This window comes from Balaenoptera physalus (assembly GCF_965194825.1).
Source record: "Balaenoptera physalus genome assembly, chromosome: X".
Classification (NCBI taxonomy): Eukaryota; Metazoa; Chordata; class Mammalia; order Artiodactyla; family Balaenopteridae; genus Balaenoptera; species Balaenoptera physalus.
This window is the reverse complement of record NC_138903.1, coordinates 113,309,377-113,326,681: the sequence shown is the minus strand read 5'-3', so window position 1 is coordinate 113,326,681 and position 17,305 is coordinate 113,309,377. Positions and strand designations below refer to the sequence as shown.

The following is a 17,305-nucleotide window of genomic DNA, read 5'->3' as shown; positions in this document are numbered from 1 at the left end:
TCACAAAGAAACTAGGAAGTGAGGAGATGGGCCAGCCTCAGGGCAAGGGTTGGCTGGGCAGGGCTGGCGCTGGGGAGCACCTCCCACTCCCAGCTGAGAGAACCCTGGAGGACAGAGATGGACAGAGAGGAAACAGTTGCTCCTGACTCTTTCATATTTCTATTTTTTGGCACCAAGAGTGCCCAACCACTGAGGAAGTGCCCAGCGAGTTGGTAAAATTCACTGCTGACGTGGTTTAGCTGGTGAAGAGTAGCGAGCCCCGCCCCTTCTGTGGTCCTAGCCCATGAACAGCTGGAGCAGCTGGCGGGCAAATGAGAGAGAACTGACAGTTATCATTTTGAAAATGAACCATTTAGACTCTTTGTGTACGTATGCAGGTATGTATGTACGTGTCATCTTACCCACGCTCTTTCCTATTCCAAAAAGGATTTAAAGGGTCAAAAGTGTAGCTCAATCCCATCGTCACCACTGCTGTCACAGCTGTGTGACATCAAACAGGTCTCCATGGGCCTCAGTTTGCTCATCAGCTCCAGTAAAGGTGTGACAGAGGCACACACTGAGAGGCACAGGGGAGCCAGTACAAAGCTGAGTCAGGAATGCTGGGGACTTCATCCCAGCTCCTGCCCTAAAGGGCAGTGTCACCTTGGGCAAGTCCCTTCCTTTCTCTGGGCTGCTGTTGCAGTTTCCCCGTCTGGACACTGAAGTGACCAAACCTGGTTTTTGTTTGTTTATTTGGTCCTGGAGCTCCTAGTCAGGACGGCCTATGGCATTTGTGGGGCCTGGTGCAAAATGAAAGTGCGGGACCCCTTGTTAAAAAGTTCTTGGGACTTCCCTGGTGGCGCAGTGGTTGGGAATCCGCCTGCCAATGCAGGGGACCCGGATTCGGGCCCTGGTCCGGGAGGATCCCGCGTGCCGCGGAGCAGCTAGGCCTGTGTGCTGCGGCTGCTGAGCCTGCGCTCCGGAGCCCGAGAGCCACAACTACTGAGCCCGCGCGCAGCAACAAAGACCCAACGCAGCCAAAAATAAATAAATAAATTTATTAAAAAAAACACAAAAATTCTTAAAGATTTCAAGATGGTGACAGCAGAACATCACATCAAGAGTGGGGCCCTTCTAAGCACAAGGCCTTGCGCGACTGCACAGGTCAATCACCCAGGAGGTGGCCCTGCAATTGCTTCCAGTACAACTTTATGGGAAGCCCATCCAGCTGCTTATTTTTTTTTTAATTGAAGTAGAGTTGATTGACAACATTGCATCATTTTCAGGTGTACTGGGGCTCTGCTTTGCCTTGTGGCATTTGTGAGGAGCCTTTGGCTCTGGGAAGCATAGCTGGGAAAACAGATTAGATACTTGCTCAAAAGCCTGTCTGGTTTTGACAATTTGTATGTAAAATTTTGGTCCCAAACGTTTTCCTTACCTCCGTCCAAAGGTGGGCAGATAATAGCATTTTCGTCTCTTGTCTGTGCAGCTTCCTGGCTTACAGAGCACTGTCACATCTGGATCTTACAGGCCTCTCACCTCATGAGGAAGGAGGTCCAGGTAGTTTACAGAAGGGATAACTGAAGACCAGAGAGGTGCAGTGACTTGAGCAAGGCCACACAGCTGGTACAAGGACCCCAGAATCCTAAGGCCTAGGAGAAGGGAGTTTTCCACATGGCCTGCTCCACAGCGGCTATCAGCAGGCGAGGAGGGGTTTGGTAAGCTCTATCCTCCAGCATAAAAACCAAGGACCAGAGCCCAGAGGGACATTTATTTATCTTCGGTTCCGAATGATGTCTCAAGTGCCCTGCACGTGTTAGGAGCCCTGCTGTGTGTGCCCTGAACGTTTCCCTGCCTGATCCGGAGGGAAGCCCTTGAAGCAGGATGCTGCGTGTGCCGGGCATCTGAGGCCCTGGAGGGGAGGCGCTCGGGTGGCTGTGGCCCCCTCTGCAGCCAGGCTTCTGAATCCAAAAATGGCGGATTAGAAGAGGCAGTTAAACTGTGGGGAGGAGATGAGGTGCAGCCCTGGGTCTTGCACTAAAGGGAGGAAAGGGGGGCATGTGAGCTGCCCTGGGCTGAAAGGCCTGCGAGTGGGTCTTGGCCAGGCACCCAGGCCCTCCTGCTGCCCAGGAACCCCAGGATCAAGTGTCAGGGGTCAAAGGTAAAGGCCTGGGTGGGAAGGCCCTGGGGAAGCAGGATCGTGTGGAGAACATGAGCTAAGTCCTACTCACCAGCCATGTGATCCTGGTTGAGTCTGTTTTCTCATCTGTAAAACAGTGAAAGCCGGATCCCTTGCCCTTTTTTGAGAGAATGGGTCCTGGAGTCATTTGCCTGGTTTGATTCCTGCTTTTTTCATATCCTTGACGAGTGACCTTGAGCGACTTGGTTAATCTCTATGAGCCTCGCTCTGTTCTCTCACTTGTAAAATGGGAACAATAAAAGTACTTTCTCAGAGGTTGTGGGGATGAATTGGGAAAATGCAATAACGTATGGTACGCTTAAAAATTTCAGAGGGTAGATCTCATGTTTAATGTTCTTACCACAATAAAATTTTTAAAAATGTAAAAGAATGCATGTAAAGCACAGTGCCTGGAACATAGTAAACACTCAGTGGATGGTAGCTCTGATGATGATGATGATGATGGCGGCAATGATGGCGACTAATTTTATTATGAGCAGCTGTCTTTGTGGGGCGAGCCTGTGGGGGAACAAATGACTCAGCAAACAGAGGCCCACTGTTGGGTGTTACAGGCTCTCAGTGAGGATGGCTCAGAGCTGGCCTTTGGGTGCAAGTATCGGTGGTGATAACTGTCACAGGTCACCCTCACACTCGGCAAGCTAGGCCTGGTGGGCCCGTCTCTGCCCCAGAGACTTGCTTCTCTCCTCCCCAGACCCTGCTCCCCTTCTGCTGGCCCCAACTTTCCGTGACCACCTTTGCCAAGTCCTCCAGCATGGGGCTCCCCTCATCCGGTCCACAAGGCTACCCGTCCTTTAGCACAGGAGGTGGTTGGCTGGGCATGGCATTCATGCGAATCCACGTACGCACACGCATGCTCACTTGCACGTTCTCAAACACATGTGCTCCCCAACTGAGCTTCTGGGAGCCTCACATCCCCGCCGCCACCTCAACTCCTCCCCTTCCTCTCCCACCACAAAAGCCACAGGTAACAGCAGTCCCCGGCTGCACAGCAGACAATGCAAAACCCAGAGGCAGGCTTCCTTGCCAGGCTGTTTTAAGCATTCAGCAGGATGTGAGCCCAGGTGGCTAACGGCTGGGCTGGCCAGAGACAGCTGTCCCCCACCCTCCCCCTGCCCCAGCTTGGCGAACTTGGAAGGGGCTGGGAGGTAGGCTAAGGGATTCTGCACGGTGCCAAAGGGCAAAAGAGCTGGACTGCTGACCCATTCTGGCCCCGCCACGTTCCCACCAAACACGGTGTTTCCCTGGGCAAGTCCTGGGGAGTTGAACTGAACTGGAGTTCAGTTCTCTTATCTGTAAAATGGGGAAACCAGATTCTGCCCACACAGGTTAAAGGTCATCCAAGAATGCGGAGGATTTAACAGCCTTGTCCCAGTGGCTGCACTTTGGAAAGCTCAAAGGGTGACACATGTGCCGGAAGTCTGGGATAGTGATTGCGCAGTGTGCCTCAGGTTGTTCCCAACTTCGGGTAGGGCCATATTCCCGAGTGCTCCCCGCGTCCTCTCCTACCCCATGGCCAGATTGCTACGGCTTAACTCCCCATGCTGTCAGCTGGCATGGAGTCTGCCTAGCGTTTAGGAGTGATGGGCTCACACATGGGTGGGTGGGGCGCTGGTGTATGTGCCCCTCACCTGGCTGGTCTCCCTGACCCTGGGGTGGCAGTAACACAGCCAGAGGACTCAGCCACCATCCCTTCCTCTCCCTCTACAGGCACAGCAGGGAGCCCGGAGGCAGCAATTGTTCCTTCAGCCTGTGGGCTGCAGCCAGGAGGCCACTGCAGGGCCAGGGACAGTGGGGGTGGCCAGAGGTGGCCTCAAGGATGCGGGAAGACCAACAAGTCAGGAGCCAGTGTGGGTCTGGCTCTCTCCAGCAGGTGCTGACAAGGTGGGGCTCTCCCAGGGCCATGGAGCCCCCGGGGGGTAGGGCAGTGTCCTATATTGGTCTTGTGGGGGTGGAGAAGACAACAGCCTCTGCCAGGTTACAGGCTAGGCCTACCGGGCTCATGGGAGGAAAGGGACCGGCTGGCTCCTGTATCCTGGGGCTAGGGGTTTGGGGGTGGGGAGCTGAGGGTGAAATGTCACAGCCCAGGTGTCGGGGGGAGCTGGGGGGGTGGGGAAGGTGTGACCCAGAAGCCCTGCACCCCTAGGGCTTGGCCCTGCAGAAGGAGGCTAAGGGCAGTGGTTTCCAAGCAATGGGTCAGCAGGGGCTCTTGGGGCACGGGTCGCGGGGTGAGGGGAGCTGAGCGAGAGGGTCAGGAGGGGAGTCTCGAGCTGCTAGACACTCCAGCTGAGGATGGTGAGAGCAGAGACTGTCATCAGAGGGGCCAAGGAGGCGGTGGGTGCTGCCCTGGCGGCCAGGGGCTCCGTGTGCCGCTGCAGCCAGGAGAACTCCTCCAGCAGCTGGCGCCGCTGGAGCTCGGGGCCCACCTTCTCGCGGATGGTCTGGTAGTAGCGGTTCAGGTACTGGAGCTGCAAAAGGTAGAAGGGGTAAGGGCCTCCCCAGGCCAAGCTGTCAAGGTGTGGGAGCTTGGTGCCATCCAGTGTCACTTAGGCCCAGGTCCCCACAGGTCCCCATAGGTCCCCAGCCATCATCAGGTGAGCATGGGAGGGATGCCCCAGTGTGTGCCTATAGGTGCCATCAGTGTGGACCCTCCCAAGGGAGGGGAAGGGGCAGAGGGTCTTGGCATAGGGGGAGCAGAGGTGAGAGAGGCCCAGGGCTTGGGAGAAGGCAGTTAGTGGCTCGAGGGCTGAAGGGTAAACAGCCCCGAGGGGCGCTCGCTCACCTGCTCGGGGGACAGCAGGCGGATATCGATGAGGTTCCGGTCATAGGGCACCAACGACACCACTTCAAATGTCAGGTAGGTCCCTGGGTACTGGGGCGGGGGCACAGGAAAGGTAGGAAGGCAGGAAGTGAGCGAGGGGGAGGAGCTAGGCTGAAGGGGCGGAGGGAACACTCCACCCAGAAGCCCTGGGCATGGGGAACTGACCTTGTCAAGCCTGAACCCTCCACAGTGCCCTTGGCCACCCCCGTGTCTACCAGTTAGGCACCCGCCTTTGGTGCTTCCCTCATGATTCCTGAAGTTTAGACTTAGGCCTGTGTTTTTCAAAGTGTGTGCCTCCAGAGCGCCAAGGGAGCCTGTTAAACATGTAGATAGATTCTGGGTTCCACACCCCAGATCACTGGAGTGAGAATCTCTAGAGCAGGGCTGGGAACCTACATTTAAATAATTTTAAGGTAAGTATTAGGTTTTTATATCTTTCTATCTGATTTCCATCTCTATCTACATCTCTCTCTCTATCCACGTCTCTATGTTTCTATCCATTGATGTATCTATGGAGATAAATATAAAGAAGAAGAAATAGCCCATAATTCCCATCTCCCAGAGAGCTCTTGCATGTATGTGCTTAGAAAATTCAAACTACAAAAAGATACTCAATAAAAATGGAAAGTCTCCTCCCTGCCCGGTTTCCTTCCTGAAAACATTTTTGGCACATATAGTATATATATGTGTATGTTTTAAAAATTCACGCAAAATGGCTCCTACTACACACTTTTCTGCACCCCCCCGCCCCCCTGCCGTAGTAAACCTAGCAGAGTGCTCCATATTAGCACAGGGAGGTCTACCTCGCTCTTTTTAAGGGTCCATAGTGTGCAGATGATAATTTATTTAACCAATGATGGATATTTAGTCTGCTTCCATTTTTTTAAACTATTACCATCACTGCTACGATCAACATCATCGTATAAACATCTTTACACGAAGTGACATTTTGGGACTATATCCAGAAGGAATATATCTGGCAGTGGGAATGCTGAGACAAAAGGTATAGGCATTTTCGATATGTATTTTGATAGATATTATCAAACTGCCCCCCCAAAGGTTGTACCAATTTGTACTCCCCCAGCAATGTATGAGGGTGTTCTTTCCCCCACAAGCTCACAAGCACTGGGTGTCATCAAAGTCTTTCGCTTTTGTCAATCAAATGGTATTCTATTGTCACTTTGATCTGTATTTCTTTAAGAATGAAGTTGAGCATCTTTTCACATTTATGGACCATTTGTGTTGATCTTAGTGAATTGTCTCTTTACGTCTTTTGCCCATTTTCCCCCCGTTTTCCTTATTTTTGTCTTACTAGATTTTTAAAAGCTTGTGGTAAAAGAAGAACAGTCCCCCTTTCTCTGACATACGTGCTATACTCACCATACATCTTTTGAGTTTGTATATGGTATTGTTCCCATATGGATTTTTTTATTTAATTGAGTCAGAGTTATCAATCTTTTTCTTCATGACTTCTGAGTCTTACATTGAAAGGCCCCTTTCCTCCCTGGGATTATAAATGAATTCAGATAGGTTTCCTTCTAGATCTTTTATGGTTTCACCTTTAAACCTTGATCCATTTGGAATTTTATTTTAGTGTAACAGTGAGGTTCTTCAGTTTAATTCCCCCCACCAAATGATTAGCCATTTGTCCCCCCTGCCCATTTATTAAACAATCTTCCTCTTCTTTACTGTTTTGAAGCACCAGCTTTATAGTAAGCTAAATTCCCATCTTGTTTATGGAAATTAGAGGGTCTATTTCTGGACTATTCTGTTCCACTGTTCCGTCTTTCCCATCTCTGGTGTCTTACTGTTTTAGTGATGGCTGCTTCGTAGTGTGGGCTAATATCTGCAAAGGCTAGTTTCCCTATTGTTCTTTTCCAGAATCTTCCTAGCTATCTAGCTATCTTTGCATGTTTATTTTTACAAATAAACTCTACTATCGTTTTGTGAAGTTACAAAAGCATCCAGTTAGTGTTGAAATTGAGGTTGCCTTGAATTTATAGATTAACTTAGGGAGAAATGACATCTTCATAATATTGAGGCTTATTTCCAGAGACCACCATTTACTTAAATCTTTTTTATGTCCCTCAGTAGAGATTTTCTCTGTGTAAGTCTTTTTAAGTTTATATCTAGGTATTTTATCTTCTTGGTTGTTATTATACAGAATCTTTATACCTAACAGGCTCCCCTGGTGATTATTATGTGCATTGAGAACCAATGATTTAGGGCAGGGATACTGATTCATTTGGTTTGGAGTGGGACCTGGGCGTTAGCATTAAAAAAAAATCTCCAGATGATTCTAATATTCTAATGTGCAAACAGGTTTGAGAAACTGATTTATGGAATTATTCTGGCGCTAAGGAAGACTCCAAATAAATTCATGACCCTACATTAAATTCTCCTTTGACCTTCCTTACCCCCCATGCAGCCCAGAGTCACTGCCACACTGTCCACACCTCCAGCCTGCCTCAGTGGCACTTTACCTTGGTCTTTGCTTCTACCACGAGGGCCACATCTTCAAGACGGATCCCAAATTCTCCATCCTGATAGTAACCAGGTTCTGGGAGACACAAGGGATGCTGGTGACATTAAGTAGGGGAGGGGACCCAAGCCCAGGTTTCCTACGCTGACTGAGGAGTGGCCGGAGGGCCCAGCTGCCCCCGGCTGTTGGCTTGGGCAGACCCAGCACCTGTTAGATGCTCCGTGGCTACTCGGAGGCCACTGCCAGACTTCAGATTCTGCACCCTCCCTTGTAAGGGTCCTGGAGGCACTCCCCTCTCCCTGTGTGCCACTGTCCTATTACCCTGGCACTTGACTGGAGACTCTGGAGTTTGGATGTACAGCTGGAAACCAACTCCCATGGGCAAAGTGAAGGTACGGGCTGAAGGGGCTTGGGGTTAGAGTGGGACAGCCCATTCGGGGCTGGGAGTGGGGAGGTGAGGGAGTGCAGCGGTGGAGCCGGGGCGGGCCTGTGTGGGGTTGTCCTCCTTGAAGGCTGGCGTTCCCTAGACTGCAGTCCTGGAGGAGCCCCGAGAGCCATACCGATGGAAGTGAACATGCCCTTGGCCATGGCAATGTTGCCAGACTGGAATCCCACTGGCCCTGGAAAGGGAGAGTCAGGGACAGTGTCAGCTCTCCTGCACTCACCAGCTTGGAAACTAGCAGGTTCCGGGGAAGAGCAGGTAACTTGGATCCCTAGCAGCGTGTGTCCACCGCATCACCGGCTACCTGCGACTGGTACAGACCAGATTGGCTCTGGCTTTTATTTCTCTGGGGTCTATGCCAGTCAGCCACTGGGCCTTGACCTGCCTCTCCTCTCTCTGGGGCCATCCTAAATGCCAGCAGAGTGGCCAGATGCCAGCATTTCTCACTTACCCTGTGGAGCACCAACTCCCCACCAGCTGGGAAACCTTGCATGGGTCACTGCACCTCTGTGGGTCCTGGTCATTTCCACACCTGTGAAACGCTCCACCTCTTTCATAAGAGGGGGGACTCCAGGGGAGTGCTGAGGAGATACCTACATTCGTGCACACACAGGAAGTTGCCAATGCCGTGGCCTGTCCCATGACCATAATTGAGGCCAACATCCCACAGGGCTCTGCGGGCAAAGGCCTCCACCATTCGCCCTGGAAGAGAGATGACCTCTGGTCAGCTGGCTGGACCCCAGACTATTGGCTTTGCCCCTTCCTGCTCTCTTTTTCTAGACCAGCCACCAGGATGGTGCCTGAGGAGAGGGCCCCCTGAGAGGCAGGTAACCATGCCCTATCTCCAGTATACTGTACGTTGTACCCACTACCTGGACCTCCCCATCTGTGAAGACACCCGCTTCCTCCAGGAATCCTCCCGTGACCGCTGCAGCCCACACTGACCGCCCCCACCTCTGAGCTCCGGCTCCAGCTCCTGAGTTGGACTAGGAGACAGGAGGCCTGGGCTCAAGGCCTGGCTCTCCCACTAACCCTCTGTGTGACCTTGGGCAAGTCATTTTCTCTCTCTGGGCTGTATTTTATCTATACAGTGGATGGGATGATGATATAATCCCTGCCCCACTAGCCTCCCAGGGTCTGAGTGCAGTGAAATCAGGGCCTGAGGTTCTGGGTCCAGCCTGGTTTGCAAAACCCACCTGATGTAGCAGCTGGGAAGACGAGTCTGGAGAGATCAATGTTTCCTATCAACACGCGGGTGTACGCCTCCTGATGGGGAGAGGGCGAGGGAATGCGATGTGTGGGCCCAGGCCTGGGTGGGGGGATGTTCGGGGGGAGTGCATGCTCATGTGTGGTCACCCAGGTTCTGGAGGATGGCCGGAGGAGACCGAGGGGGACCTGCCCAGAGCTGGGGCTTGGTCCATGCGGTTCTCTTTGGCTGGTCCACAGGGACGCTTGTAGGTGGGGGTGAGCTGAGGCCACAACAGTAGGGATTGGGGAGGCAAGCTCCCTGGGCTGGAATCCTGACATGGCCACTCACAAATCTGACCTTGGGCAAGTGATTTTAACCGCTCTGTGCCTCAGTTTCCTGGTCTGTAATGGGACGGTCATAGTACCAGCTCATAAGGTTGTTGGGAGGACAAGGTAGACTCGTGCATGTCGGGTGTTCCCGACAGACTAAATGCTCAAATAGAGGTCAGCACCCTTCATTGCCATTATCATGATCACCCTTTAGTTTTCTTAAGGCCTTATGGTTGGGTTGAGGCCTGATCATTGGCAGGTTGGCCTTGCTCTGTCGGGGCTGTTACCTTGTGGTAAGAGGGAGGGAGGTGGGCTGACAGTGGCCTCTTCTCCTGGTCACTCCCTGTGGCGATGTGGTGAGTCCCCTTCACCACACACACACACACACACACACACACACACACACACACACACACACCACACACACAAAGGCTTGTCAGCTTGAGCATGATAGCCTGGGGCCTTGGATCTAACAGCTAAACTGAGCTCCTTGAGGCCTGACCAGTGTTTGTTTTCTCTCTCTCTCTCTGCCTCTGGCACAATGTCTGAGCCACAGTGCACTTGCTGAATGCACAAATGTGGCCCCCTGCTTTCCAGCCCCCCAGAGGCCCCCAGAGGCACACAGACCATGTCCTTGCCTCGACCCCAAGTGGACCAGCCCTCGCTGCTTCCTGAAAACCGCCAGCTCCTTTCCACCTCTGAGACTTTGCCGGTGCCTTTCTCTCCCCCTGGAATGGAATGCCTGTCTTCCTCTTTTCTGTTCAGCACAGTGCTAGGCTCACAGACAGCACTAAAAAAATATTTGTTCATTGAGTTACTGAAATGGGATGATGATAAGCTTGGGCTGAGGCCCTGTTGGGGGCCTGAAATATCTCTGGGGAAGTAGTTGGGGGCACTGGGTTTTCTGTTACTAATTTGCTGTGTGACCTTGGGCAAACTACTTAACCTCCCTGGGCTTCAGTTTCAGCCTCTGTACAATCAAATGGCTCTTGGCGGAGTGGTTGCTTGGGTGTCCGTTGGGTGAGTGTGGGTAGGGAAATGTGGTCCAATGCCTACCTTTTGGAAAGCAGAGGGGGTGCCCCAGTGGACTGTTCTGGTGATGTCTGTTGTCCCGTCCCTGTGGAGAAGGACAATCAACATGTCCAGCTCTTCTGAACACCTCGGGGCAGGGATCGTGGCCACGTGCTTCCCGAGTGCTTTCCACTGGGGTTTGAGTGGCAGGGCTGGGATGGGGGTGGGGAGGGAGGTGAAAGGAAGAAGATGGCTGCCATCATGCAATTCCCAAACTCAGCATCTGTGAATGAAGGGGCTCTGCAAAGCTATCACGTTCAAAATCACTATGTTTTCTGAGAGTCCCAATTCCCCACATACATCTTCTACCCCCATACCAGCCATTTTGGTTGTTTTGTAAATCTGGGTTTCCTTGGGCCAGGCTGGCTCTAAAAGCAAGGCTTCCTCCAGGCTTCCTAGGAGGTAGGAAGGGATGGTTCCATTCTTACAGATGGGGAAACTGAGGTCCGGAGAGATCATAACACTCTCACACATTCATATACTTATTTGCTATTTATAGAAGGGAGGGAGGCAGAGCAGACGTCATTATCCCCATTTCACAGGTGAGGCAATTAAGGCCATGAGGCCATCTCCCTCTCTGAGCCTCAGTGAGGCCAGGTCTGGCACAAGCACTGACTCCGCACAGTTCTCTCCATTGTAAACATGGATCTGCCCCAGGGATTTGCTCAGAGTCCCAGTGAACCGAAGCTGCCAGAAGCCAAAGAGTCTGACTCCCAACCACCAGCTGCAGCTGTTCCCTCAGGATGCCCGCTGTGGCCACCCCCGGGGGTGGGGGCAGTGAGGAATGATCCCAGGGCCCTAGGGACTCCTCCTTGGGAGCAAGCCACAGGGTGTGGCCGACTTCTTCAGAAGGAGAGAAGAGGAAGTGAGATGGCCATTTCCCCGGCCTCACCCTGCTGAAGCACGCCCCAATCCAGCAACGCCCCAAGAATTCACTTCCCCTTCGCACACTGGCCATCTCAAGTATACACAGCGCCACGCCGGTGACTGCGAAGGCTGCTAGGCTGAGCGCCTGCCAGGCTGGCTCCCAGAGCCCCGTTAAGGCTAAGTGTAGGGCCTTTATCATTAGCACATTCACCGCAGGATAGAGGATGGGAAACTATTCCTTGCTCCTCCATCAGTTCAGCGCACCCCTTTCTATCCCCTACTCTAAGTTTCCCACAGTCCACCTGCTTCCTAGATGAGAAGGGAAAATCTTCCAGCCCATCTCAGCTCAGCTCCCATGTGAATGAATGGGCTTAGTCTATTCTGCATGGCTGTCATGTCCAGGTGTTCAGGTTGTGCACTGCACAAAGGTAACACATCTAAAGAAATGCCATTCACCAAATGGGTATATACTAATTTCAATGAGAGCACACAAGTGGACACACAGATTGTGGGGTCCTGGAGCACGGGACAGTGCCCCCCCGCATAACCCTATCTGTGGTTGTGCACACACTCAGAAGAACACGCACATGTCTACTCGCAGACACATCTCCATGCTGATGGGTGTCCCCTGAGGTTGCTTCACTCACTGCCTACTGCTCTTGAAGGCCTGATCCTGCCCCCGCTCCCCATGACATGGTCACCTCACCGTACAATGAGGGAAGAGGTTGTGAGGATGATGCATCATGCTGGTGGCGTGCGGGACATGTCCAGGGTGTGCATGAGTGGGTGAGAATATGGGCGCTATGTTTGTGCAGCCAGGCGGGGTTGCTGAGCGTGGCTGTTCGGACTGTGTAATAATGTTCGGGCTTAAAAAACATTTTACTTGCACAAGGGGAGTCTTTTCCTGATTCTCACAGGGCAGCACCTGTGGGCAGCCCCACTGTTTTGGCCTCTGTCTGCTGCCCACCGGGCAGGGACCCCCACGTGTGAAAATGGGAAGGATACTCAGGCACATTCAGTCCAGGCCTCTCCTTTCTCAGATGAAGCATCCATGCCCAGGAAGGGAAAGCTTTGGCTGGCTCTTGGCTGAGCTGAGACAGCTGGGCCAGGGCTGGGTGGGGAGTACATACCAGTATTGTCCCCCGGAATCCAGCAGGTACATCTCATCTGAGGACAGCTTGCGGTGCAGCTCCTTGGTGGGGCTGGGAAGGGGAGAGACGCTGAGCAAGGAGCAGCCTAACCCTGAGCTGGGTGAGGTGGGGGTCCTGAGTGAAAGCAGAGGAACCTCCTCCCCCCTGGGGGCCGGCCTTCTAGCTAACTCCTTTGCGGAAGTCATCATCTCCCAAAGGGCCCTGGGAGCCTACTGAGCTTCTGCTGCTAATGTCCTCAGCGCACATCTGTTCATCCTGCACATCTGTTCATCCTGCACCTCCCCAAGCAAGGCCCTGGTCCCCAGGGAGGGGAGAAAGGAAAGAGCCCCGAATGTGGGAGACGGGAGAACTTCAATGAACACCTAGCCGAGCTATCTCTTTTTACATCAGGAGAAACAGTTCTGCAGAGAAAGGGCTCACAGAAGGCCCCGAGGGGAAGCCGTGAGGGAGCTGGACCTGGACCCAGATGCTGAGTCTGGGGCTTTCTCTAACTTCTTGCCACCTCTGGGAGCAGAGGGCCCCAAGAAGCCAGGGCACAGGAAGGGAGGGTACCCGAGGGTGGAGCTGGAGAGCAGGAGTTGATAGGGCTGAGGAGTTCCTACCCTGTTACTCTCTAGCAGGGAGAAGGGGCTGGGCTAAGGCAGCCGAAGGCTTGGGGACACTGGAGGAGGGAATTCTGGGATGGGTCAGGCCAGCCACTGGAGGGTGTCTGCCCTCTCCCTGCTTTGCCCTTGCCAGGCTGAGGCCTCTGGTTGGCTCGACCCCCCACCCCCAAGTTGCATCAGGCGGGCCTGCAGGTGTTTGTTTTGTACGGAGCCAAACATCTGGCCAGCCTACATCTTGGGCCCACCTTGGTTGGTTCAGGCAGAGTGAATGGGTCCTTCTCCCCATGTGTTTGTGAGCTTTAAGAATTAAATAACTCACAGGAAGCCAAGGAAGAACATCCAGCAGCAGCCCCACCATCTCCCTTCCAGATCCTTCTGCCCAGAGTGCTCACAAAGTCCCAGCCTCTCGAGCAGAGAAATTACTCAAGTCTTTTAATTCAAAGGAGACTCCCAGCGCCCGACTGGGCTCCGTTCCCCATCTCCAGCCTCCACAATGCTAAAGGCCTCAGAGCTTAAATGTGGACTCAGGTCCTCCACAGAGCCCCAGAAAATTCTTTCTTCTGAAGTACCTGTAGTGGGCCAGGGCAGCATTCAGGCCACTAGCAGAGATGGTTTCAAAACTGGATCCAGAGAAGAACTCTTCTTCTCTGGAAAGGACAAGGCAGGGATGGTCAATGAATGGGCCCAGGATATCCAACAAGGGCAAGTGAAGGTGACGGCTGCCTCTACCTCAGCCAGGCTCCACTTGGCCTTCCCAGTCCCACCTCCTGCCGCTTCCCAAGCCCTGACCTGTCACTCATAGACCACTCAAGGTCAGAGAAGCAGAGATTGTAGAGGCCAATTTTTCCTCCTCTACCTCCATTTTATAGATGGGGAAACCAAGGCCTTGTGTCCCAAAGTGAGTTCCTAGTAAAGCAAGAGTGAAGAAACCTAGCTCCCTGTATCTGAAAACTCCCTCAACTCCGGAGCAGCATCCTGGGCTAAGTGTGCCCTCAGGGAACCTCCCTCCCCAACCTGATATTCTCAAGCGGTCCAAGGTCCTACCTGGCCTGAGCTGGCCTGAAGCAGACACTAGGGGGCGCTGTTGGGTTGTGGCCCTTCAAGTTGTCCCACTTTCCGCAGAGCTGGGGAATGTCATCCAACACCGCTGCCCAGCTTCCCGACCACGACCACCCAAGAACCTGTCACTCCTTGTTCCAGAGGGGCCCTCAGATACAAGGAGGGTCTTCCTTCCCCCATGAGACCAATCCCCCCTCCCTGCCCCCACCCCCACGCTAAGACAGTCAGCCGAAAAGGATGGCTGTGGTCCTTCACCCTCGGAACTTCTCCAGCAGCTCTGCCCCTGAGAACTCATCCACGGTGCCTTTGGGCACGTTCTCCTCCAGCCAGACCAAGTATCGGATCACAGCCACAGCGTCCCGCACCTGGAGCAGGGCAGGCAGAGAGGCGGGCCGAGGAATGGTCTCAGCCGGGGCTCAGGGATGAAGGAGATGGGGGGACTGCTCTGGGAGCTGAACTTTAAAAACATGAGGGTCTTACTGGCTGTTCGATGATATTAAGGGATTCTTATTAATGTTTATATATATGATCAGAGTGTGGTCATGTTTTGAAAAGAGTTCTTGTCAGAGATACTGAGATGTTGATAGAAGAAACGATATGATAGATGGGATTTGCTTTAAAATCGTCCAGCAGCCGAGGACGGGGAGTGGAGATAATGAATGTAGGGTTGTAGAGGAAATGAGATTGGCCTTGAGTTGATGATTATTGAAGCTGGGTGATGGTGACGGGGATCATTATGCTATTTCCTCTACTTTTGTATATGCTTAAAATTTTCCGCAAGAAAAGTTTTCAAAAATGAGGCAGCGTATCCTAATTTTAACAGGAATATCCAAAGGGGCAAGCCATCCTCTCCCTGGGGTGAAGGAATTATTATAGCTAACACTTATTTAAGACTTGGAATGTGCCAGGCAGTGCTCAAAGCAATATATTAAAAATATATAATTACATAATTATACATATAGAACTATATAATCATTATATAAGTATCATATATTTATGTAATTATTATATATTTATATGTACATATTAGATATATAAATGCATATATGTACACTATATATATTTATATTAATTATGTATTACAATGAATATATTTAAACATACATTATTTATTATATATTATTTATAGTATACAATGTAGATATATGTCTTTAATCCTCACAACAACCCTCTGCTGTGGGTTATGGTTATGATCCTCATTTTACAGAGGAGGTAACCGAGGCCCAGAGAGGGGAAGTGACTTACCTAAGGTCACCCAGCTAGGAGATGGGTAGAGGAACTAGGATTTGAACTCAGATACCATAGCTCCGGGGCCCAGGCTCTAAACCACTGAACCACGCTGGGAACAACAGAGTGGAGCACAAGTGGGTGCCCAGGAGTTTGGCGTCCACGTCTCTGTTTCACTGAGGGCCTTCTTCAGGCTCCTCCGGCAGGGTCTCCTTTCTAACGCATCAGACCGGGAGCTCCCCAGAGGCTCGTGTGTCTGCCTGCCCATGGACTTACATGGCTGGCCCTGAGGAGGGTCTGCTCCTTGCTGTTTTTCACCGCCTTGGTTACCATCACTGGGGAGTAGGTGTCTGCTATGAGTTTCTCCTGTGAGGGGCAGAGAGGAAGCGGTCTGGGAGCCCTCTCTAAGGCACGGTGGTGTTTGAAAAGGATTGGCAGGAAATTCCAGCTCAGATGAGACTTGCTGTCTCCTGGAGTGGCAATGCCCTTCCCGCGTGTGCTTTCTGACTATGCAGGGCTTTCCTAGTTTTCCCTTCCAGCCTAACCTTCCCTCTCTCCCTCCCTCCCTCCCTTCCTTCTCCCTCCCTGGTCCTGGATCCCAGCAGCACTCTGGAATGGATCCGAGCCTGGCCCCTGCCAGCCACGGGTTGTTCTGACAGTGTATTTCCTGCACATCTCATATCATGACAACTACCACTTGTTGAGTGCCTGCCGTGCGTTAGGCACTGGGCTTTACATGCACTGTCTCCTTTAAATCTCCTCAGAGTGACTCTTTTGAGGTTGTGACTCTTAGTGCCATTTTACAGGTGAGGAAACGGAGGCCGGATTGACTAAATCACTTGTCCAGGGTCATGGCACAACCAGTTCTCAGTCTCAGGTTTGGTGACCCCAAAGCCTCTGCTCTACCAGCCTGTACTCCCCCAGCCTCCTTGACAATCTCTGAGCTCTCTGTGGACAGATGTTCTGTCTCTTGCCGGGGAGCCCTAGAAGGGGATTCAGTGTACCACTGCTGACTGACCAACTGCCAGAACGGCCCAGGGGCTGTCCCCCCCGCAACCCCGCGTTAGGTTGAGACTTATCAGGGCTGTTGGGGGGTGGGGAGGACGGTGCCTGGCAAACCCACCTTGGGTATCACTTCATAGAGCCCATACGAGGTGTAGCTGGTCCCGATCCAGATCTTCACGACTCCTGAGGTGTAAGCCTGGACGCTGTCACGGACTTGGCTGTAATCTTCGAGTTGCACACACATGGAACCCGTGCAGCCAGAGTTCAGGTACTGCAGGGTCTCGGAGCTAAAGCGACTCTTGTTTGCAAATAACCTAGGTGGAGAGGGAAGACCAGGAGGGTCCAGAGAGAATCTAAGGACAGTGCAAGAGACCAGCGGCCCTTTGTTCCTGGAGGTCAGAGGAGGCCTGCGCCAGGCAGCTGAGCAGACCAGATTTGGAGTACGTGGGAACAGAGGTCAAGGGGGTCAGGAGAAGCTGATCGGAGGCTTCCTCGAGGGTCCTGCTGGGGCAGGCACCCCGCTTCTGGGAAGGCTGCATGTTGGGGCAGTGAGGAGTTAGAGGAAGTCCGTGACCGCAAGCCAAGGACAAGCCCTACCTGATGGAGGAGTCAGTGAGCAGCGTGTAGGAATAGAAGAAGGGGTTATAAGGGATGTCACTGCTGCGAAGGTTGAAGAGCCCTGGGGAAGAGAATTGATGGGGACTATTTGAGGCTGACCCGCCTGACGCAAGTACACATGACACCTTTGCCCTACTGTTGGCTTTGGCCTCCAAGGATCCCCAGCCGCACGCCCACATCCTCTGCCCCTGAATGTTTCTCAGTCTTTCCGGAGTGGGGGAGGGTCTTTGAAGCACTAACGAGCGCTAGGGGCACTTTCTCCC

At 52.6% G+C, this 17,305-nt stretch overlaps 1 protein-coding gene across 3 annotated transcripts in view; it reads right to left on the bottom strand.

Annotated features, from left to right (window-relative positions):
- Positions 1–2,484: 2,484 nt before the first annotated feature.
- Positions 2,485–17,305, bottom strand: part of XPNPEP2 (X-prolyl aminopeptidase 2) — a 29,582-nt gene continuing 14,761 nt past the window's right edge. For 2 of the 3 annotated variants that reach the window (XM_082446115.1, XM_082446114.1), the window contains 13 exons: positions 17,022–17,103; positions 16,543–16,738; positions 15,696–15,785; positions 14,448–14,557; positions 13,703–13,780; positions 12,508–12,579; positions 10,496–10,556; positions 9,118–9,187; positions 8,519–8,623; positions 8,040–8,099; positions 7,481–7,557; positions 4,959–5,048; positions 2,485–4,644 (listed from right to left, as the gene is read on the bottom strand). In XM_082446115.1, the coding sequence (XP_082302241.1) occupies positions 4,450–4,644; positions 4,959–5,048; positions 7,481–7,557; positions 8,040–8,099; positions 8,519–8,623; positions 9,118–9,187; positions 10,496–10,556; positions 12,508–12,579; positions 13,703–13,780; positions 14,448–14,557; positions 15,696–15,785; positions 16,543–16,738; positions 17,022–17,103 (1,286 nt within the window). In that variant the 3' untranslated portion in view covers positions 2,485–4,449. The remainder of the gene's footprint in view (positions 4,645–4,958; positions 5,049–7,480; positions 7,558–8,039; positions 8,100–8,518; positions 8,624–9,117; positions 9,188–10,495; positions 10,557–12,507; positions 12,580–13,702; positions 13,781–14,447; positions 14,558–15,695; positions 15,786–16,542; positions 16,739–17,021; positions 17,104–17,305) is intronic. The other variant, XR_014258689.1, reaches the window with a different exon arrangement.